The sequence below is a fragment of the Neomonachus schauinslandi genome, chromosome 6 (genome assembly GCF_002201575.2).
Source record: "Neomonachus schauinslandi chromosome 6, ASM220157v2, whole genome shotgun sequence".
NCBI lineage: Eukaryota > Metazoa > Chordata > Mammalia > Carnivora > Phocidae > Neomonachus > Neomonachus schauinslandi.
The window spans coordinates 27,608,857-27,631,405 of NC_058408.1; the positions used below are offsets into that span (position 1 = coordinate 27,608,857).

At 53.6% G+C, this 22,549-nt stretch overlaps 1 protein-coding gene across 1 annotated transcript in view; it reads right to left on the reverse strand.

Annotated features, from left to right (window-relative positions):
- Window positions 1-238: 238 nt before the first annotated feature.
- Window positions 239-22,549, reverse strand: part of LGR6 (leucine rich repeat containing G protein-coupled receptor 6) — a 116,834-nt gene continuing 94,523 nt past the window's right edge. The window contains exons 7-18 of the mRNA XM_021682464.1: window positions 19,575-19,643; window positions 17,490-17,561; window positions 17,210-17,281; window positions 15,896-15,964; window positions 14,567-14,638; window positions 13,193-13,258; window positions 12,136-12,207; window positions 11,616-11,687; window positions 9,850-9,975; window positions 8,742-8,902; window positions 3,878-3,958; window positions 239-1,582 (exon numbers count right to left, since the gene is read on the reverse strand). Coding sequence (XP_021538139.1) covers window positions 327-1,582; window positions 3,878-3,958; window positions 8,742-8,902; window positions 9,850-9,975; window positions 11,616-11,687; window positions 12,136-12,207; window positions 13,193-13,258; window positions 14,567-14,638; window positions 15,896-15,964; window positions 17,210-17,281; window positions 17,490-17,561; window positions 19,575-19,643 — 2,188 coding nt within the window. The 3' untranslated portion in view covers window positions 239-326. The remainder of the gene's footprint in view (window positions 1,583-3,877; window positions 3,959-8,741; window positions 8,903-9,849; window positions 9,976-11,615; window positions 11,688-12,135; window positions 12,208-13,192; window positions 13,259-14,566; window positions 14,639-15,895; window positions 15,965-17,209; window positions 17,282-17,489; window positions 17,562-19,574; window positions 19,644-22,549) is intronic.

Genomic DNA, 22,549 nt, shown 5'->3' on the forward strand with positions numbered 1-22,549 from the left:
CTACCTCAGTCACTGTTTTGTGCTTCCCTCAGCCCTCATTTCCCTTAGGCAGACAAATGTCCAGATCTCTGGTCCACAGCTTCAGATGTGACAGGGAAGAGGCCCAGAGGAAGGCCAAGGGGAACCCAGGCTAAGAAGCGCACGTTGATGATGGCCATGGGAAGGAGGAGACCAATGGAGCCCAGGGCCCAGGGACTGGGCCATCCTACTGTGGATCATACTGTTGAGTTGTGGTTGAATTTATTTTACAAGCAGCCATCATTCATGGAGTGGGAGGGGAGGGGAGGGAAGGGAAGAGATGGGAAGCAAAGAGTGAGGAGGGACATTTATAAGTGTGAGGCAGAGGCGGAGCCAGAGGGCTGGAAGGCCCTGCCCACTGACAGGCCCCCGCCTGCTGACACGGCTCCCTCTGCCCTGAGCAGCAGTTCTCCATCCATGGAGGGTGGTGGGTTCCCAAATTGGGTTCCCTCTGGCTCTACAAAATGGCTGCCCTCTAACCTGGGGCCCCCTGGCTGCGGACAGGAAATGAGGGTCACTGAGGGGAAGCCATAGGTCTCCAGCCCAGGGGGCCGCCCAGCCTCGGAAGCTTCCAGAATGAGATCCACATCAGAGAAGGCCACCAGGGCCTGGGTGGAATCGCAGGAGCTCTTGTCCAGCTCGCTGGCAGCAGCATAGGCTAGGGGCCCTGGGGTCCCCGTGCAGGGCCAGAGCCGCCGCAGGTCATCCCGGAAGTGGGGGTTGAAGAGCAGGTAGAGCAGAGGGTTGAGGCAGGCAGGCAGGGGTAGAACCACAAGTAGCACAGACTTGACGGCCTCCGGGGTGACAGGGAAGAGGCCTAGCATGGAGGCGAAGCTGAGGAAGGCCACGGGGCAGTAGAGGAGCCCGTCGGCAAAGATGAGCCAGGCCACGTGCCTCACCATGGCGCAGTCCCACACGGCCTCGAAGTCGCCCCTCGGCAGATCGTAGTAGAGTTTGATGTAGGCGCCGGCCACTACCAGGAAGCAGAAGGAGTTCATCATGACCAGGGCCACAGCGAAGCCCAGGGCAGCTGGCCGGCCCTCAGGGGGGGCATAGGGCAGGCAGAGCGGGGACGCCCCGTATTCTCCCACCGAGGCGAGCGGCAGGGCGGCGGCCAGCCCGGCCAGCAGCAGGCAGCCCAGGGCCCCGGCTCGCACGCTGCTCAGGGAGGGGGCCTTCCCGTAGGCCCGGACGCAGGAGACAGAGATGCTGCACTGCACGGCGGCCAGGGTGAGCAGCAGCACGGAGGCCTCGGACCCCAGGACGGCCAGGAAGCCTGTGGCCTGGCAGCCCAGCCCCATCTCCCAGCGGGCTCCATACTGGGAGAACTGGCCAAAGGTCAGGGCGTCGACGGAGGCTAGGAGGCCACAGGAAATGCCCGTCAAGGCATTGGCACCCGCAATTGCCCCTACGACAAACTTGACCGGGGGCAGGGGGCCGGGCCCGCCAGCAAAGACACTCAGCAGCACCAGCCCATTACAGAGCACGGAGAGCAGCACGACGGCCCACACAGCCAGGCGGATGCCCCAGCTCTCGAAGAGGTGCTCGCAGGGCTTGAAGGGGCCTATGGGAGAGAGGATCAGACATTACCCCTGGGTCAGAGGCTGCTGGGTCGAGGGTCCTGGGGATGAGGCCAGAGAGGCTGACACAGCCTCTGTCCTCAGAGAACTCCCAGGGTGACGGAGGCTGACCTGGTCTCTGAGAACTGTCAGGTGGGGTTAGGGTGGGGGGAAGTGGGGACACACACAGCTCTTCTTCCAAGGAGCTGCAAATGGAGTGAACACTCACCCAATACATGTAGAAATATAAACACATAATAAACCAACTTGTACACAAAGTACAGATTCATACAGCGCAAACCCAGGCATTGAGGAAACGTTCAGCCAAGCCGTCTTTCCAAAGCAGCAGGATTTAGGGGACAGGAAGGGGCGAGGTGGCATAAAGGAGCGGAGGGGGCATCCAAACTGGGATGCGGCCAGGCCGGAGACACAGAGGTGTGAGGGGCTGCCCAGAGAGGGGACCAGTCTGCGTCCCAGGGCTCTGCTTCTCCCCGTCAGTGCCCAGGGATCCACTAAGGACCCGGCCATGCATAAGCACTGGCCAGATGTTGTACCTGGCTGGCTCTCCCTTGCTCTGTGACGGGGAGACAGACCACAGTTAGTACTCACAGAATCAATCAGTATTTGGGAAGAAAAGCATAATAAGTAAATGAAAATACGGATGACTCTGGGTTTTTCCAACCTGGTTTTGCACAAATGGCTGAGATCGTGGTGTTTTCCATCTCTCCCCTCAGGTTCTGTCCTTAAATCACCCTGTAACTTTGGACATGTTATGTCTTCATTTCTTTTGGCTTCAGACTCCTGTTCTGCAATGTATTTCTAGTAGCTTGGGAATCTGAGAGGCTTTTGTGGGAACTATTTTTTAAACATTTTTTTTTCTGACTACCATATAATAGATGGTCATTGTAGAAAGTTTGGAAAATATAACATGGAAAAATTAAAACTGCTTATCATCCCACCTCTCCGAAAGAATTCATCGTTTTGGTATGTTTCCTTCCATTTTTTAAAAAAAATACATACATACATATACGTTTTTAAACTAAATTGGGATTTTCCGTATATAGTTTTTAATTCCCTTTTTTAAGTAAAAATTTTACGATGCACACTTGCCCAAATCTTTATCTTCCTTCAAAACATGTTTTCCGTGGCTGCGTAGTAAATATTTGCCCATATGGATAATTTATTTGACCATCTGCACGCACGATCTATTTTTAAAGCAAGTTCAAGCTGGACTTTGCCTTTTGGAGCCTCCTCTTTAACCTCATCACTGCTGATTATTCGTTTTCAGAGGTGAAATTTCTGTGGCAGCGTGAAGCATGGGGGTTTCCAAGCCAGGAAGAAAACACCACGTTTCCTCCAGACTGCGTTGGTGTTCTTGCTCTGGGCTGCCACTAGAGGGCGTGCTCCACCCACTGAGCGCTGCGGGCAGGGGCTGGCAGTCGGCAAGCACTATTTTGGCTCAGAGAGAGCAGTGAGAGAAGGCCAAGGGGCGCGAGCCAAAGAGAGATGTCAAACTGGAAAATGGAGGGGAGACGAAATAGAGAAGCACACTGTTCACTGCCTTCTGTTCATTCCGACCAGATCCTGTCCCGGCTTAAGCAATGTACTACAGCCTTCTGGGGGTGACCTGCTAGCACTTTATACACAGGGGCAGGGGCTTCCTCACTCTAAACAGGCTAGGGTGCACTGCATCAAAGGGAAAGAGAATTCTCTTTCTTTCTTTACAGCAAGATTCAGGTGAGACTCTATAGGAGACTTTCTCAGATGTAAGGGTTGGATAGGCCTATAAGGAGTCATCCAGGGGTACTGTGAAGTTTTTCCACCCTGGAGAGTTTAAAGAAGGAGAGCAGAGAGGGATGGAGAAGGTGACCTTGCGGAGGCCCATGTGGCTCTAGGATTCTGCGAGTCTTAGACTGAGAGAGTGCTCAGAAGCAGTGCCACACTCCACCCTGATCAGTGGGGTCAAGACATTCTTTCCTGCTTCTCTCTTCCATGAGAGACACTTTCTCCCGGATGTTTAACTTCTCACGGGCTGATTTGTGAAAGTTGCTTTGACTCCTCTCTCCCCACTGTCACCCCTCCCCCACTGCTGTTCCAAAGGGCCACTCAAGGGAAGAACTCCAGCTCCTTCCCTAGGAATCACCAGAGAGGCTCTCTTCCCTCCAGAACGTTGGCTCTTAGGCAAAGAAGGTGCCTGAAGTGGTTATAAACATGCCAGGCTGAACTGGCATCTCATCTAAATATTTGGGTACTCCTTCCCCAGTCCTGCCCCCACCCCCACGCCAAGGCACCCATCTCACCTGGAATGGGGCTACACTGGACACTGAGGTGTGGCTTTGTGTCCTCCATCTCCAGCTGGAGCTCGTCCAGATCCAGGTCATCTGAGAGGTGAGAAGAGAAAGTGGCTTGGGGCCCAGGTCTTGGTGACAATCAAATTCCACCTTTCTCCAAATGCCCACCTCTTTAAGCAGTCATCCCCAACTCAATCTGCTCGGCACAGGTCATCCCAGCAGCCATGCACATCTGTTCTACTCTTGGGTGTAAACATTCAGTCAGTTCCTATTATCCACATGTGGATTATTTGCATTGTCTGTTCTTTACAGCAAACTTGTATCTGAAACTCTCTCGTCTCATCCTATAACTCAGCATGCTGTGTCCCCTCCAGGCAGCCTAGTTACCGTGCATGCTGCTTAGAGTTAGGGTGGAGGCTGCCTTAATAATGGGAGCTGGTAATCAAATAGTTCTCCACACTGGCCAGTCCCCCACTGTAATTCCCTGGCCAGTTGTGAACACCATGTGCTAGGAAGAACATCTTCTTTTTTATTTTTTTGTATTTTTAGAGAAAGAAAGAGCCCAAGCGGGGGTTGAGGGGCAGAGGGAGAGGGAGAGAGAGAGAATCTTAAGCAGGCTCCATGCCCAGCAAGCACCTGAAGCGGGGCTCAATTCCACGACCCTGAGATCATACCTGAGCCGAAATCAAGAGTCTGACGCCTAATCAACTGAGTCACCCAGGTGCCCCAGGAAGGGCATCTTCTTAAGACAGAGTAGTGAGCTGCTTCAGAGGAGGTGAACCAGGGATAGTGGGCGAGTAGAAGCCATACACTTGAGAAATGGTCACAGCCACTGGGGGATTAACTTAGGCAAGGCAAGAGTAAGTGGGAAAACCGAGGCCATCCGCAAGGAGCTGAGGCCCCCTATATCAGGGGCCCTTTTTTGCTTCAGGCATAAAGGAATTGTGCTCCTATATGCTGTATTGTTGCAGAGGGTAGAATCAGGATGGGTCGTAGGAGGCAAATTAACAATTCAAATGGAGAAGTTTTCATCAGCTCCCACACTTAGAGCTGACCAATAGAGAGGTGGGCCTGAGGTCCCCAGGCGCTGCATGCAATGCCTGCCATTCGCTGGGCTTCGGGCAAGTGCAGAGGACCTCGAGGATGACGAAGACATGGTCCTGCTCTCAGGGAGCTTATGGAGACGGAAGAGGATCAAGCACTCACGTCAGAATGCACTGTGTCAACTAACAGATTTATGTAACAGTAAGGGCTAAGAGTCTCTGAGCCCCTACTCTGTGCCAGCCTCCGCCCAGCAAGTCATCTTCATGGTCTCATTAACCTTCCCGGTGGCCGCACGAGGCAGGTGTCCTTTGACACCATTTGACAGATGAGGACACTGAGGCTCATGGAAGTGAAGCGGCTCGCCCCAGGTCTCCCAGCCGGTGCGCTACAGGGCGGAAGTCCAACCCCACTTTGTCTGACTACAGAGGCCAGGGATTTAACCTTTACGCTCTCCTGATTTGGGGGGGCTGGAGGGGATGGGGGGGCAGCTTTACAGATGCACGAGCTGGGCATAATTTGTCCCCAGAGGTGCTGGAGCAGAAAGTCCCAGATGTGAGAAAGGGCACTTCTATGCTGAGTGAGAGGCTGGACTAGATCTTTACTGTCCACAATAGCCAAACTGTGGAAAGAGCCAAGATGTCCATCGACAGATGAATGGATAAAGAAGACGTGGTATACATATACAATGGAATATTATGCAGCCATCAAAAAGAATGAGATCTTGCCATTTGCAACGACGTGGATGGAACTGGAGGGTATTATGCTGAGCGAAATAAGTCAAACAGAAAAAGACATGTATCATATGACCTCACTGATATGAGGAATTCTTAATCGCAGGAAACAAACTGAGGGTTGCTGGAGTGGGGGGTGGGGTGGGAGGGATGGGGTGACTGGGTGATAGACATTGGGGAGGGTATGTGCTCTGGTAAGCGCTGTGAATTGTGCAAGGCTGTTGAATCTCAGATCTGTACCTCTGAAACAAATAATGCAATATATGTTAAGAAAAAAAAAAAAGAAGAAGATAGCTGGAGGGGAAGAATGAAGGGGGGGAATCGGAGGGGGAGACGAACCATGAGAGACGATGGACTCTGAGAAACAAACTGAGGGTTCTAGAGGGGAGGGGGTGGGAGGATGGGTTAGCCTGGTGATGGGTATTAAAGAGGGCACATTCTGCATGGAGCACTGGGTGTTATGCATAAACAATGAATCATGGAACACTACATCTAAAACTAATGATGTAATGTATGGTGATTAACATAACAATAAAAAAATTTAAAAAGATAGATCTTTACTGATCCTTCCCATTCTAAGTCTAGACCCTGCAGTTCCTTAGCCTGAGAAAATAGGATTAGAAAGATAAATCCATTGTTAAAGAAACTCTGTAACTTGTTTGAATCAAGTAGCATTTTTTTTCTCCTCTTAGTCACTATTGCAGTGTTTCTTAAACCAGAGCCTGTGAACTCCAGGGGTGTTAGGGATATCTTGGGGGTCCATAAATTCTATAAGAATTTTGAAATGATCATCTTAAAACATCTTATCATTTATAAAGACAAAACTCTTGTTTGCGGCAATAATTCATCATTGAAAGACTTTTTTTTTTTTAAGAATAAGACTTCAGTCTCTCTAGTGAGACTGGGCAAGGTGTCTGAGGCCCTAAGTGGTACGAGAGACTTGTTTCTCTTCAGAAGGACGCCTGTACGTTACCCAGGCTTCAGAGACAGTGCCCCGTGGGCTCATCCTCCACCGCACATGTAACGGAGAGGTGACTCAGTGTCATGCTTGTCCCCATCTTTGACTCATGTGGTTTGTTTCCTTCCTCCCCACTTAAAGGGTAAACACCTTCAGTTGGGCATTTTCCCAGGAGGCAGGAAGGCTCTGTGGAGCTGCCCTTGGCCCAGACACGATCAGGGTGGGCAGGAGGCCGAGGTGTGCCCACAGAGTCCTGGCATTTCCTCTCCTCTCTACCTTCCATTCCCTGCCCACCTGGGCTCTCCAGAATGGAGCTCAGCAATTCTTTGAAATCAGAATGCATGAATGAAATACAAGGGGTGAAACCCGCGGACTCCGTCCGAGGCTGGGAAAGTCACAGCCAAGGTGTTAAGTAACCACTCTTCAAACAAGGAGGAAATCAAATCTGGCTGCAGCCGAAGCGCCTGGCTTTCTTCCTCAAGGCTTATTAGCTCCCACAGGAAGTGGGGGGCCCTGCCCTAGCTCCCGTTACCGGCGGCAGGCAGCCCACGATTCTGACGCCCTGTGGCTCTCCAAGACCTAAGCCTGGTGGAAAGTTTCACCTTGAGGAAGGAAAGTTTCCATTCCTCCTTCCAGCCCCCTGAGGGAGTGGACAGCAGACAGACATCAGGAATGTCCCCTGGGGACAGCTGTCTGCCGGCCTAAAGCCAGCCTGGCCACTGGGCTCCTCATGGGGTCCTCACGCCCTCCCCAGGGAGGGGTCTGGGAGAGAGACCCCAGAGACCCCCTAACTGCTTGCACAACACTGGCCTCCGTAAGCTGTGTCCCGGACTAGACAACACACCGTCCCCCCGCACGCACACGGGGAGGCTCCCCGTAAGAGCAGTAGGCAGTACCAGTGAGTGCCGGCCTCTACAGCCTGTGGATGTGTAGTATCGTTCTCATGGCACAGATCAAAGAAACAAGGCTCAGTAAGGTTAAATAGCTTGTCCCCGGCAACTCAACTGGTAAACAGTGTCGTTGGGTTTAGAACCCAGGTCTGTCTACACCAACACAGATGTTTTTCTTACATGTTTCATTTTGATTTTTCTGTTTAGCTTCTCCATGGACATATTGTGGAGAGGGGGTTAGAGACTGAAAAAGAAATCCAAATATCAGGGGCCCTTCTGTGCTTCTTCCTAATTCTACCTGTGTTGTCACATGGGGTGAAGGTGAGGAGGATGGAAGCCCTCCTCTCTGCCCTTTATCTAAGACACCACTTGACAGAGGATCCTTAAGCCCCCTCAGCTGCCTACCTCCACCCTTCCTTCCTTTTACCCCAACCATTCCGGAAACAGACCCATGTGACTCAAGACGCACGGGGCCCTTCTCAGCAAGGTCCTCTTGTACCTAGTGGCCTGTGATAGTCCCCACGCTGTTCCATTTGGCTCTAGGACATATAATGAGGGGACTTTTTTTTTTTTAAGCAGGTTTAATTTAATTGATTTAATTAAATCCTGCTTGGCTCAGGTTGATTAGAAAGTGGATGTCCGGGTGCCTGGGTGGCTCAGTTGGTTGAGCGACTGCCTTCGGCTCAGGTCATGATCCTGGAGTCCCTGGATCGAGTCCCTGGATCGAGTCCCTGGATCGAGTCCCTGGATCGAGTCCCGCATCGGGCTCCCTGCTCGGCAGGGAGTCTGCTTCTCCCTCTGACCCTCCCCCCTCTCATGTGCTCTCTCTCATTCTCTCTCTCTCAAATAAATAAATAAAATCTTTTTTAAAAAAAAGAAAGTGGATGTCCACTCTGAGAATGCCCTGAAGTTCAAGGGCCCGTGTAGCCAGGAGGCAGCTGTGGAGAAGGAACATGTGAGCCATGAGGGCAGGGGTGCTCTGTAAGATGCAGCTCAGGGAGCACCTTCCGAATCGCCAAGGGCTTGGCAAATATGGAAACATTACTACTGTCCTTGTCATCCTCATCTTCTCCGCAAGCACTTCTGGGCTACGTCCTTGGAGAGACAAGGTGTAGAGGTCACCTCCCAGGTCACCCTTGGGGTTTCCCTCCTCAGTCCCTGCCAGAGCCCCTCTCAGGGTCCCCCAGGCCTCCTCCCTAACTTCCTCTCCAAGAAACTCCCCCCCCCAGCCCAGGGCCCCCATCACTCACAGTGGTTCTCAGCTTGTCCAGCCAGAAGGCCCGGGGGCCTCTTCGGAGCCTCCTCCTCCTCAAGGTGAAAGTCCTCAGCCTCCCACTGCCCAGAGGCCTTGAAGAAGCCCGCACAGACACCATAGGCACAGCACTGGTAGGCATAGGGCACCTCCAGGATCCTGGGGGCCGAGGGGGCACAGGGGCAAAATGAGCTGCCTTAGGAATGTTAGGATGCCAACCCACAGACCCGGCACTCAACACCGGCCTTTCAACCCCAAAGTGCCCCGATTACGGTGCAGGCAGCCCCCTGGGCTTTCTTTGTACAGATCTTACAGTCTGGCTTCTGCCTCTGAAGGTCTCTGGCATCTTCCAATCTTTTCCTCACTCATCTTGAGAATGAGATGGGAAGATAAACTTTCCATCGTTTATGGAGTCCCCTCAGTAGGCTCAGAGTGGGGAGCAGCTCACCCAAGATCACACAGCACTCTGGTGCTCTGCTCCCCTCCCAGCCAGCAACTCTTCATTCAGATTCCAGGAGACGGGGATTCTCCTAGTGACTCTTGCTTTACCCTTGCCCTCAGTAAGACCCACGCCCTTGCCCCTGGCCCCACCCCTGGGCACAGCAGAGCTGAATTTGGTGCCCTCTGAGGGCGAGGGCAGATGCCTCCAGGCATCTCGTTAGCTGGCTTGGGCCACACAGGCTGTGGTCCTGCTGCAGGCAGAAGGCCTGGATGTCATTAGCACCAGGGACCGGCTGGGCTGCTTGTTTCCCACTCCTGACCACAGGGGCCCAGACACTGCCCAAATGAGGACAGGCAGTCTGCGTGTACTGAAGGGGACAAGGAGCAAGGAGGTCCGGGGGGCCTGCACATCACCTTACTCCTGTCCTCACAGGAGGGCTCAGCGTCCCCTGGGGCTGATGCTTGGGACAGAAAGAAATGCTATGAATGAGATGAGGAAGGAGAGGCCTGAGCCCTTCCCACTCAGTAGTGGCCAAACCCTATGCCTCTGGGCCATCAGGTTTTTCTTGAGGTGAAGCCCTAAGGCTTTCTCTCTGTCCCTCCATGGCCTCCCCAGCGACTCTGGGGCAAACCTATCTAGAGGTGGGGGAAAGCCAGGCACTCACCTCAGTTTTGGGAAACTGTCCTTGGAGAAGGCCTGGGATAGAGCCAGGTTCCCTTTGAGCTTCAGATGCATCAGGCCCCCGAGTCCAGCCAGGGGCAGTGTGGTCAGCTGGTTGTCTGTGAGGTCCCTAGGACAGTGGATGGTCAGGGTTATTGGCAGTCAGTGGGGTTGCTGAGGGGCAGGGCTGTGCTAAGGGTGTGACCAGGGTGCCTGGGATGGAAGCAAGAGGAGAGAAGCAGAGGACAGATGAGCATAGAGAGACGAGAGCACTAAATGCTGGGGGGGGGGGGGGGGGGACGGTCAAGGGTAGCTATAGAGGCACCACGCATAACTCACTCACTCATTCATTCATCAAATACTATATACCAGGGACTGCTCTAAGGTAATGCCAAGCCATCCCCATTTGTAGGTCACAGAGTCCCTTAACCACAGCTCCTATGCCCAGGTCCCAGCCCCGTGCAAGGGCCCCTGTCCACCCACTAGGGCATCTGCCTGTACTTGCTTGTCCCTATTCCCCTGCTTTTCTGACGACATGGGAGGCCAGAGTCGGGGATTGGACAGAGCTGGCCTCTGGCTACATGCAGGGGTTTGGTCATCCGTTCTGTTTTGCAGGGATGGCTTTGTAGCCAGAGATGAGGACATGCATGGTCTTCTACTGGAGACACATTACAGGGAACCAGGGCTCCAAACCAAACACCAGGACCACAGACTGCGCATCGTGGAAACAGCCTGGACTGGAAGGCAGGAAACCTGGCGCTGTCACCGACTCCCTGCATAACCAAGGGGAGTCAAAAATCTGCCTGAGTTTCAATGTCCTCATCTTTCAAAGGGATAAAAATATCCACCCTACCTATCTGGCAGGAGTAGAGCAAACAGGAGAGGGAAGACCAAAGTGCGAGTTTTACAAGGCTACGGCCCAGAGCCCAGAGAGTGGCAGACAGGAGGGGCACTGTGAACCACCTGGGAGGCTTGCATTCTGGCCTTGCTTTGAGCGAGCCTCTCCCCCTGGGCCTGGAGGCCTCCCCTGTGAAGTGAGGGATTGGGTTGGATGATCTCCAAGGCCAGAGCTGGAGCTAGCCCATAAGGAGTCTGGGCATTAATCAGAAAAGGGTCCTGTCGGGGTGGACACACCTTTAGGACATGCAAGCAGGCAGTCAGCTCCCCCTTGGGTGGGAGCCCTTGTGCATGCAGTACACAACCTGCACCACAGTACATGGCAGCCCCATCAGAGGTCCCTTCCAGCTCTGACCTAATGACCATGCAGCCAGCACTATATGCTCCCGTTGGCATCCTATGTAACTTAGCGGACCTGTGATCCTCTGCCACCCTGCAGAATGGCAGCCCTCTAGAGTTACTGCTCATGCAGGGGACCGCTGAGCTGAGACCCTGGGTTCCCACATCTGCTGCCACTGTCCCAGGTCGTGAAGGAGTTTCGGGCTCAAACATCCTTTGTTGGGACGTGTAGAGGCTGGGGTAGGGCCCAAGACAGGGGGGCACTGGGAGGGCTGAGGCCGCCAAAATGTTGCCAAACATTAGCAGATGATATTCCAGAGCTTGCAGGAGGCAGGCTCTCTGTTTATCAGGCCCCCCAGTCTGTCAAACGGACTGTCAGAATGATTGATTAGGCTGGAGGCCACCTCCCCAGGATGTGTGGTCAGACATTCATGCATGTCCCTACTCTGGGGTGGGCCCTCCTGCCCCCCCTTGGCCAGTCCACGGTCCTGACTGGTCTCCATCAAGTGGGAGGAGAGTGCAGTGAGCACTTACAGCTTGACTAGGGAGCGTAGGGTCACGAAGGCCTCAGGGTGGATGGACCGGATGGCGTTCCAGCTCAGGTCCCTGTGGACAGAGAGGTATTACAGGTGGGACCAGCGAGATGTGGAGGACTCACTGTTCCCATCCTGAGTTCTCCTCTCACTCCCCATGTGAGCTGCCCCCAGTAGCAGAACTCTCAGCCTTTTGGGGAAGGCACCTGCTCCCTGGCTCCGAACCTGGCTGTGGCGACAGAAAAAGGGATTTGGCAGATTGGCTTCAGAGCCTCATCGACTCCTGGGTACCAGCTGGAAAAGCGGCTTCAGAAGCCATCTGGAGGGGGAGGCACCTCGTGTGTGTGTGTGTGTGTGTGTGTGTGTGCGCGCGTGCGCGCGCGCGCAGAGGCGGCAGGGATATAGAGCAGGGAGGCTTTGTGCATGCCACCGCCATGTGTGCTATGGGTATGGAGCATGCCTGGGAAAGGGGCACAGGGGGCCCCTGTAGGGCCCACCCCTGGATGCTGCAGGATACTTACAGGGCTCGCAGGGAGCTCAGCTGGCTGAAGGTGTCAGCTCCAATTTCCCAGATGCGGTTGTGTTGGAGGCCGCTAGGGCAGCAAGAGAGACTGGATGAGCCAAAAGGCTCAGACCCTGGCTCAGTTCCACGCCCCCCATGCACTAGGAGGAAGAAAGGAGAGCCCCCCACTTCTCCTGGCATGGGAAGAAAGGGCCCAGCCTGCGGAAGTCACCAGAATTAAAGGGAGCACAAGGGGATCCGGTTGCCTTGGGTAAGTGGGTCAGGAGACAAAGCCACAAAACCATCCCTGTGGCCCAAAAGGGAGTCAGTTTCCAGGGTTCCCACCGGGGCTGGCTCCCAGCCCAGCCAACCTCGCCCCTGGGTCCTCCAGACCTTAGTCCGGCAGCAGAACACTGCCCCGCCCTTGGATGACCCAGTGGCTGGCCCAAGCTGGGGAGCAGAGCTCAGTAGACTGCTTCTCTGAATGGGAGATGGAGCCTGTACCTCAGCAATGCTGAAGACCCTCTTTCCTTTGGCATCTAGACCAACAGGACAGACCCTCACACCCCTATCCTGCCTGGGCCCCAAAAGACGTTGCCCTGCCTAGGGTCAGGGGACAGACATGGGAGGCTCAGGAGACCCAGCAAGTTTGAAAAAACAGAAGCTGGGTGAAAAGAGCTTAGAGCAATTTTTAAGTGATTTTTTTTCCTTGTCAAATGTGAATCCTGGGTTTCTCCTCCTGTGTATAAGTGTGCGTGTGCACAAAGACACACTTGTGTCCTGCCTCCCAGCCCTGATGTGCCTGACCCTGGCCCCCCACTGGCCCAAATCACTACTGACTTTCATCGTTGTGACTGACCCTCAGTGAGCCACCTTGGGACTGTTTGCGTGGGCCCATCATCTGTGGTCCCTGGAGGCCTCGTCTAGGCCTCTGCTGAGCCCCCAGCCCTAACCCCTGGATATAACAAGCTCAGAGAAGGGAGAAATGTCTGAGTGTGCACGCTGACCCCCTCCCCTCAGACGTGCCCCAAGTCTGGCTCGCATGCCTTCACCTTGCCCCTGCCCCCCCAACTCACATTTCCTCCAGCTTCTGACACCTGTGCAGACTGGGCAGCTCCTCGATTTGATTATGGGACAACTCCCTGGGGAAGAGAGACTGGATGAGACTAGGCTCAGACCCTGGCTCAGTTCTACACCCCCCGCGTACTAGGAGGAGGAAAGGAGAGCCCCCCACTTCTCCTGGCATGGGAAGAAAGGGCCAGGTGAGGCAGGTGAAGACCTGAGACCAGGTGAGGGTGAAGCTGGGGGCCAGGAGAAGCAGCTCTGGCCAGGACGTGCCTTCCTGTCAAGCAGCCAAGGGCTGGGAGGACCCTGCAGGGATGTGGCTGTTGACACACCTCATGGCAATGAGACTTCTCTTCCCTTCCCCCTGCTGAGTCCCGCTCCTCACCGCAGGGCCTGGATGGGGAGCTCCTTTTCCAGCAGGGCTGCCCTCAACCACATGAAGGCCTGGGGGACCCTGGAGGGTCCTGGGGGGAGGGGGACAGGAAGTGAGAGGGGCATGGAGATGAGCAAAGGAGCAGAGGGTGCAGAGACTCTGAGACGGTCAGCAGGGACCATGTCAGGCCTTACTGGGCAAGCTGGTCAACGCCAACCCAAGTAAACATCACCTGTAGTCCCCACGCACAGAGTCCCAGGGAGGGAAAGCTGGGGCCTGTAGGGCTCATCGGACCCAACCCCTTCGTTAACGGATGAGGACACCGAGGCATAGAGAGGGGACAGAACCCGCCAAGGACACACTGCCAGTCAGTGGCAAGGCTGGGTCTGGCGCCCATGTCCCCAGACACCCAGTCTAGCGCTGCTGCATGTGCAACGCATCCTGGGCCAGTCTCCCCATCCTGAGCTGTGGGCTTGGGTCCATGCGGAAGAGCCTCAGATTCCGGTTGGATTCAGGAGGGAGAGGAAAGCTCCCCTTGACTTCACAGGCCACTTAAATACCTCTATGGTTCCAGAAGAGACTAACGGTCTTCTTACTGGATAAGTAACACCACCAACTGAGCACCGAGTATGTCCTAGCACTACGTGCTATGTGCTGGACGTACATTTTTTTTCAATCCTCACACATTTATCCACATTTTGCTGATGAGGCATCGAAGCCCTGAGACCTTAGAGAGGGAGTCCAAATTCATACAGCTAGTAATTCATATAGCTAGTAAGCTAGTAAAGCTGGGCCTCAAACTCTCGTCTGAGTCCAAAGGCCATTGTCCTTTTGCCCCAAACAAGAGAGGACAGCCCAGTCCCTCCCGGGGCAGTTTCTCAGCAGAAGCCCAACTTGTCCCACTCTCCAGAAAGAGAGGTAACCCAGGGGTACAGAAGCAGGAGGGGCCCCTGCCAGCCCATGGGAGCAAGGGCACAATGCCAAGACTGGAGAATGCTCGTGAGCCACTCACAGAACTCGGAGCCTGGGTAGCTGTTGGCACAGCCCTGGTGGGAGCAGCCGGATGCCTGCGCGGGTCAGGGTCCTGCGGAGAGAGCAGAGACAGAACTGGCAGCGGGCCCAGGGCCCTGCCATCCCCGGCCCCCCGTCTCCAGCTCCGGGCCTGGTACTGACATGGGAGTTCTGAGCTGACAGAAGGGGCAGGAGGCACAGGGCAGGCGTGGGGCCGCAGGGAGAGAAAGCAGCAGGCCTGGTGTCTGAGCACAGAGCTCCCCTGGGACTGGAGGCGGGTGGGGGTGGGCAACAGACAGAGAGAGACACAGCCCAAGGGCTCTCTGCTTGGCAGACAGCCCACCCCCCCCACCCATCGTGTCCCCCCCCATTGTCTCATAGTGGTCGCCGGCAACACGGGGTATATAGGACAGGAACTAGAATCTCGTCTGCCCTCCTTAGAGAGGGGGGATAGCCGTGGGCAGGGAGTAGATAGGAAAGACGAAACAAAACAACCCCAGCGGAGCCATGGGAACCACTCATGGAGTCTGCTCCCTGTGCCCCGGGGAAGGGGGAAGGGGTGGAAAAGAAGGGAAGGACCCGGGGCTGGGACAGAGAGGGCTGTGGGGGCAGGTTTGGCTAGGGACAGGGTGTCCCAAGAAAGACCCAAGGCCAAGGTCATTCTTGGGGAACTATTAGTTCCCTCATGGAAAATTTTCCAGATGCCAGCAAATCTAGGGGAAGACAATAGAGACACAGAGGAGAGAGAGTTCCTGTCTCAGCCACGCCATGAATGAGCTGTGTGATATGGGGCAGGCCAGCTGGCTTCCTACCACTCACTCTGGGTGTTTGCTTGATTGTTCCATTCATCTTCTTAAATGTATTGAGGGCCTACTGTGCTCTGACACCCCTCCCCCACTCTACAGGCTATAGTAATAGAAAACATGAGAAAATCCTTGTTGGAATCACGCTTCAGAAAGGCAAAGGAGATGTGTTTCCACAACCCTGCTCCCCCTGTCACAGGTCCTCAGCACGCTCACAGCTTGGGATTAGGAACTCTGAAGTCATGCCTGAAAAATCCAAGCATGGTCAGGAGAAGACCAGCCTCCTCACCCCCAAACCATCTGCCACCTCCGGCCTTGCCTGCAGCGGTGCCATATCAGGAGATGGCCATGGGCCCCTGGGGCTGAGCCAGGTGACCCCCGGGCCAAGCTGGAGCCAGCAGCAGAAGCAGGCCAGATAAGGGGTAAGCAGAGGATCTGGGCAGCCTTCTGGGGGACAGGCAGACAGAAGAGCTCCTGCGGGCGAAGCAGGGGCACAGATGGGGTAGAGGCTGAGTGTATCCACTCACAGGATCTCCAGGCTCGTGGTCCCTTTGAGATCTGGGAACTCCTGGATGTCCGTGGCACCATTCAGGGATCTGGAAACGGATGCGACAAACTCAGAAGGGTGGGGTCAGAGCATCTCGATATCTGGGCTCCCCACCATCATTGATCTCCCCTTGAGAGACCCTACCTTTTGGGGAAATGTTATCCTTCCCCCCAGCCTCAAAATACTCCAGCTACTCAGGCCCTGTAGGGGCGGAGCTTGGCTCAGCAGGGTCCAAACTTCCATTTCCTTAAGTTGGCCCAGCCCCTAAGAGCCCCCAACGGGAGAACACAACCTGGCATCTGGGCCCCAGCATGCAAAACACAACAAATGAACAAAGAAAAAAAATACAGGCAAGGGACATGGGAATGGCGTCTGTCTAAAAGGCTCCAGCATGGGAGCTTCTGAAAAAGTTCCTGGCTGCGGGTGTTTGCTTATTAGAGTCTGAGATAGGGTCTCCCCCAAATCATCATCCACTAAAGCTTTATTACAACCTTCCCACCAGCTCTCTCTTAGATTGCTTTAGACTGATGGCTTTTCCCCTCCCTGCTGTCCCCTACCGGTGAGGACAGGGACCCAACCAGGCACAGCAAAAATGGGTCCTGCCAGACCACAGGGAGGCAGTGTAGGGTCCAGAAAGGAGCCTCTCGGATCTGGAGTCCAGGGTCCTAGCTCAGGGCAGAGCAGAGCCCGGGAGCCTCGGGATCCATCTACAAAATGTGCTACCACCACCCACCTCACACGGTTAGAGTGACAACGAAACGTGATAATGGACATGAAGGCGAAGTGTGTGCTTGAAGATGTTAGTTATGTTCCTGGGATGCCATGTGTGGCGTGTAATCCGTGGAAGATTTTTGAAGAAGCGGAACTTGGGCTGGGAATGAAAAGAATGGGAGAAAGGAAACAGGGAATGCTGTCGGGCCCAAAGCAGTGAAGGTGGTGCAGCAAAGGGCCGAGGGACCCATGCTCCAAGGTCACTGGAGAACCAGACCCTTATCCCATCACTGGTTCCTTCAGCAAGTATTTATGGAACAGCTCCCCGGAGCAGGACCCTGAAGAGGCCAGATAAAACTCCTGGGCTCTGGAGAAGGGCCCTCTTTCACTCATCTGGGATCTGGGAGGAAGCCGTGGGGAGCTGAAGGGAGGCTGTTCAGTGCAGCCAGATCTGGGAATAGGCCTGAGCAGAGGCTGCAGCACCGAAGACCAGGCCTTGTAGTGGGGGCTGCAGGTGTGAGAGCTGCAGAAGGGAGCCAGGAGGTGGCAGGAAGCAGGGAGGCCTGGGGGAGGTCCAACTTACAGTGTGTGCAGTTTAGGCAGGTACTGGAATGCTGACCTTCCCACAAACTGGATCGGGTTATCATAAAAGTGTCTGGAAGAAAAAGACCCGAACACCGAATTTAGTTATTCAGTCCTTTGAGCTGGGACCTAGGCCGATCTCTGCTTCGTCCTCTTACCCACGAGACGGGGAAAGAGCACACAGGGGGAGGCACCCCCTCCCAGAGTCCGGCCTCCCCAGCCCCGGCCCCCCTCCCCCAAACACAGCTCCGCACCAAGAGACGGGAGAAGTGAGTACTCACATTGTCTGCAGCAGAGGGTTCCCCATGAAGGCCTTTTCTGGGATGGCCCTGATGTTGTTGTTATGGAACCCTCTGGAAGACAACACCATGAGTCAGTGAGGACTTGGAGAGAGGTGTGGAGAGGGAGAGATGGAATTCCATGAAGCTTCTGGAAAGCTGACTAGGAAGGCCATAAGACCAAAGAGACGTCAGCCTGGAGATATGGGGTTCACCTCCTGCCTGGGACGTGTCCATTCCATAACACACCCGTCCTTTTCTCTGACACTTGTAAAAGGAGTGAAAAGTGGAGCCTCAGGGAGCCGGGGGGCCGGGGAGCAACTTGGGAGCAGGAGGCTGAGTTCAGATCCCAGGAGACACGTCCTCTCCTCAGTCATTTGTGGAGGGAACCCCGCAAGGTCCCCAAGAGGAAGCTGAGGGTGTGTAAGAAAAACAGAGCTTCTGGGGGTTGCAGGGATGAGAGATGTTCCCCAAATGGAGGCTGGCTTGGCCTCCAGACCTGGAGACTAAGGAATCTAGAAGGGCAACGGCAGAAGGAGGGAGGTACCAGCTCAGTGTCCAGGGCTCTGGAAGCCAGGAATTATGAGTTTGGTTAGTTGGGGCAAACATTTTAAGATAAAAGTTGGACTGAGAAACACACGATCCAGGCTGAGCAAGCCCCTCCCAGCCACCCTTGTTTCCACTGGAGATTTCTAGTGTCTCCTCATGCTTCCTTGCCCCCACCTCCTCTCTCTCCTCCCTCCCCTCCCCTTATTATTCCCACCTTCATGCTCTCCCCACAGGTCCCCCCAGACCCCCCTGCCCGTGCCACCCGCCTAGGCTGCTCTCCTCACTCTCTCAGTCCTTCGTGAATTTGCTCGTTATATGTTTTTGGACTCTTCCTTTATGTCTAATGCTGAGCTAAGCTCTGAGAGATTTAGAAGTTTCTCTAAACTTGTCCTCAAGCAGCTTTCTCTCAGTAGATGTAGAGATACAGAGACAGACAGACAAACAGACACACCTATACTCATTGGGGACTCATTGGCAGTGAGGACTTCCGACCCTTCCCCCAAGTTGGTCTGGTTGCTCCTTATCTGCTACACACAACTGGCCTTCATACCTTCCAGCTTCTGGTGGGAGGGGATGGGGCATGGCATGGGGTTGGTCCAGCAGGTCTCAGACGGTAGTTTGAGTAAAGATGCTAGGCTGCCTGAAAGTGTGGGGCTCTGCTCAGAAATGTCAGGCTCCCTTAATCTGGTGCTGCTTTACTAACAATAGATCTCCTACTGTTTGCCAAGAGCCTCTTCTCCAGGAAGGCTGGTCTCTCTTGTGGTCATCTCTCTGCCCATTGAACTTCCAATCTCTACCTACTCGGTTCTTCCGTCTGAAAGGCCAACCCCCCCCCACCCCCCGTCATGGCCACCTAAATCCCATCCATCCTGTAAGACTAATCTCAGAAGGATTCATCCACAATGTTCTTTCCACGTCACTCGGGATTCCCGGTCATTTTAGCTACTACTGTACAATTAGGGCTGGAATTATATACCAACCCGAAGCTGCTCTGTCCTGGTCCCTGACAGACCTAAAGGGTCCTCGGGGATAGCCCAGGTCTATCTGAATCCTTGATTATGTTTAGTAGCAAGCAGAGGGCTTGGCACAGTTGGTGCTAAAACAGAATAAAAAGAAGAAGTGTCCGTGGGGAACCGCATCCAGCTTCTCATCTCCTCCTTGGAATCAGGTGCTGAGGAGTGACCCAGTTAACCAGCCCCCAGCTCCTCTTCTCATTCATCTCTGGACGCACCCCAACCAAGGTGGGGGCAGTGCCAGGCCCAGCCTACCAGGAGGTGTCGTGTGCCATGTGTCTCTCCAGGCTGGAAGGGCCCACGGCCATTTCTGCTGATGACACACTACTCGGAAACGCTCCATGCCAAACTAATGAGGTCTGTGACTACTCAGACCCGTGCTGGGGGCCGGGGAGGGCACCCAGCTCCAGTTTCTACAGACCACGGGAGATGAGGGTGTGAGGGAGGCCCAAGGCTGGAGGCGTCAGCCCCTGCCCTTGGGAGAACAGAGAAGAGGACACCCCCGGAAACCAGGAGAGATGCTTACAGTTCCTGCAGTCTGCCCAGCGTCCGGATGGCGATGGGGAACTCCTGCAGCTCATTATAATTCAGGTCTCTGGAATGGAAAGCAGAGCCGTCATTAGAAGGGTGGCTTAACAGGGCATGTCACAGCCCCTGAGAAACACAAACTTGGCTCTGGGATTGGCCGGAGAGATGTGTTTTCCAATTTGTCAGATCCAGCTGTCAGTGCCTAGAAACACATTTTTGGAATGTTCATATTCCATTCCTACTCCACAAATCCTCAGGCTTGAAGGCTTCCTGGCAGCAGAACTATTTTGAGGATACCCATGAGGGATATGGATACTTGGAACTGACTCCTTCAGGAACAGTCCCCACTGGCTGAGGAAAATACCTCAAGCCTCTGGAGACATCAATGGCTGGGGAAGGGACAGAGGAGAGAATGAAGCCATCTTTACCACCTTGTCACTCACACTAGGGATTCTGGAAGGTTCCGTCAGGTGACTACTTTGGCTAGCTACGGCCTCTGTCGTGTCTATCAGAAAGATCAGTGCTTCTTATCTTTGGGTGGTGGCAGGATGGCTTATGCGTTTCTTCATTTCCTGATTTTTTTTTTTTTTTTACAATGAACATGTGTCACACATACAATCAGCAAACAATGGAGGCAATTTTAAAAAGTAGTAGCAAGTAGGGGTGGCTGGGTGGCTCAGTCGGTGACGCGTCTGACTTCAGCTGAGGTCATGATCCCAGGCCTAGGATCGAGCCCTGTAATGGCAGGCTCCTTGCTCAGTGGAGAGCCTGCTTCTCCCTCTCCCTCTGCCCCTCCTCTCGCTCGTACTCTGTCTCTCTCTTCTCTCAAATAAATAAATAAAATCTTAAAAGAAAAAGTAGTAGCAACCCAAGTTGTGACTGGCCCTGACCAACAAGGGGGCCCTGCCAAAAGAGGAGTGCTTGCATTGTGGGGAAGACAGTACTAGGAGACTGGGGAGTAGGGAGTAAGAGCCACAGAAGACTTTCCGGGAGTTTTGCTCTATGTTATGTGATGGGATTCTCTCCCTACCACTGCTATGAGAGACTTCAGAAGAGATAATCAACCTTCAAGATTTTTTTAAATTTATTTTTTAAAAGATTTTTATTTTCAAATAATCTCTACACCCAGTGTGGGGCTCGAACTCACAACCCTGAGATCAGGAGTTGCATGCTCCACCAACCGAGCCAGGCAGGTGCCCCTCAACCTTCAAGATTTTATTGTTATTCTTTATTTATATTTGTTTAACTTTCAAGACTTTAAAGTTGACTTTTGTTTCCCTCAGTGGCCAATGAGTTAGCCCCATGTGGAAATGTGCCTGATTGTGCGGGGGTTGCCTCGGTGTCTCCAGATTCCCGTGGCTGAAGTCTGTGGTACAGTCTCAGGTACAGTGTCCCTCTTGACCCCCCAGGATGACCCCAGCCCAACTTCTCTCAGTCTTTTCAAGCCATCCCTGCCCTGACCACGTTCATGAGAGGACTATCCAATGCCAGGGCAGGGGACCATGCTGAGGCCCTTTAATCACAGAGTGACTTGGTAGGTTCTGTGGGTAAATACTATGTTAACACAGAGATAATGACAGGTTCCCCTACATGACAAGGTCATTACACTTAATAATCCACAGGTAGAGCCAGAAACCCAGCCCAAGGGCCAGAAGAGCAGTGACAACCGTCTGGCAGCCAGTGAGCTGGATAATTGTGCCCCCTCTCCACCTCCCCCCCCCAACACACACTAATTACCCGATTACACTCAGACTCCCATGGTGATCTTGGGTAATTACAGCATAAACCCTCCTGCTTTGCTCTGCTCTGCTCCATTCCTTCGTGAATCCTACACCTTTCCTTCCAATGACTCAAAACTTGATCCGCTCAGATGGACTCTTTCCGGTCTTAGATTTTATAAAGGATCCACCCTCATACCTCAGTGTCTCCAAATTAAGGGTCCCCCTTCTAACTCTGCTCAGCACGTTCAGGAATTCCCTACCGTCACACAAGGAGAAATGGATAAGTAACAGAAGAGCACTTTCCCTTAAAGCCTTCCTATTGCGGTGTTATCGTAAATGCAAAGAATTGCACTGGCCTGACCTCAGAGCTTCAGCTCACCATTCCATCTCCCTGGAACACTGTAGATATTTGCATGGCTTACACCCTCACTTCATTCAGGTCTCTGCCCAAATAACATCTCATCAGAGAGGACTCGTCTGACTGCTCTATTTAATATAGCACAGTCCATCAATCAAGTTCCCTTACCCTGTGTGGTAGATTAAAAGTGATCACAAGTCTTCTCCTTTTGCAATATGTAATAAGTGTATCAGATCAACAGCCTGTATGCCTTAAACTTACACAATATGTCAATGATACCTCAATAAAGCTGGAGAAGAAAACGTGGCCACAAATCCTTTGTGGCTTCTCCAATCAAGAAGTGGCCTCTACTTCCCCACTCCTGAGACTGGGCTGGCTTGTGACTGGCCCTGACCAACAGAATGAGGCAGAGAGGCCATGGTGTGAGCTGGTCTGAAGTCACGAGAAGCCTCAGCCTGTGTCATGCAAGGAAGCCCGGGCTATCCTCCTGTGGAGGGGCCATGTGGAGAGGACCGGCCAACAGCCAGCACCAAGGCCCCACTCACAGACTTGTGAATGAGGCTTCTCAGAGCCTCTAGCTGTCGTTGAACCTCTGGCTGACTGCAGCCTCATGAGTGAGCCCAGGGGAAGGCTCCAGCAGCAAAGCTCCCCAGGCAAGCCAATCCACAAACGTATGAGAAACCATACATGACTGTTTCACACCACTATCTTTTGGGCTGATCTGTTATGTAGCCATAGGTAACCAGAGACCCTGCTTTTCTTTTTCTCATAGAACATACTGATATCTGACATATATGTGTCTATTTTCTTCCCCCCTGCTAGAATGAACGTTTCTTGAAAATGGAAACTTTGTTTCATCTTCTAAACACCAAAATGCTGGCACAGAACAGTAGC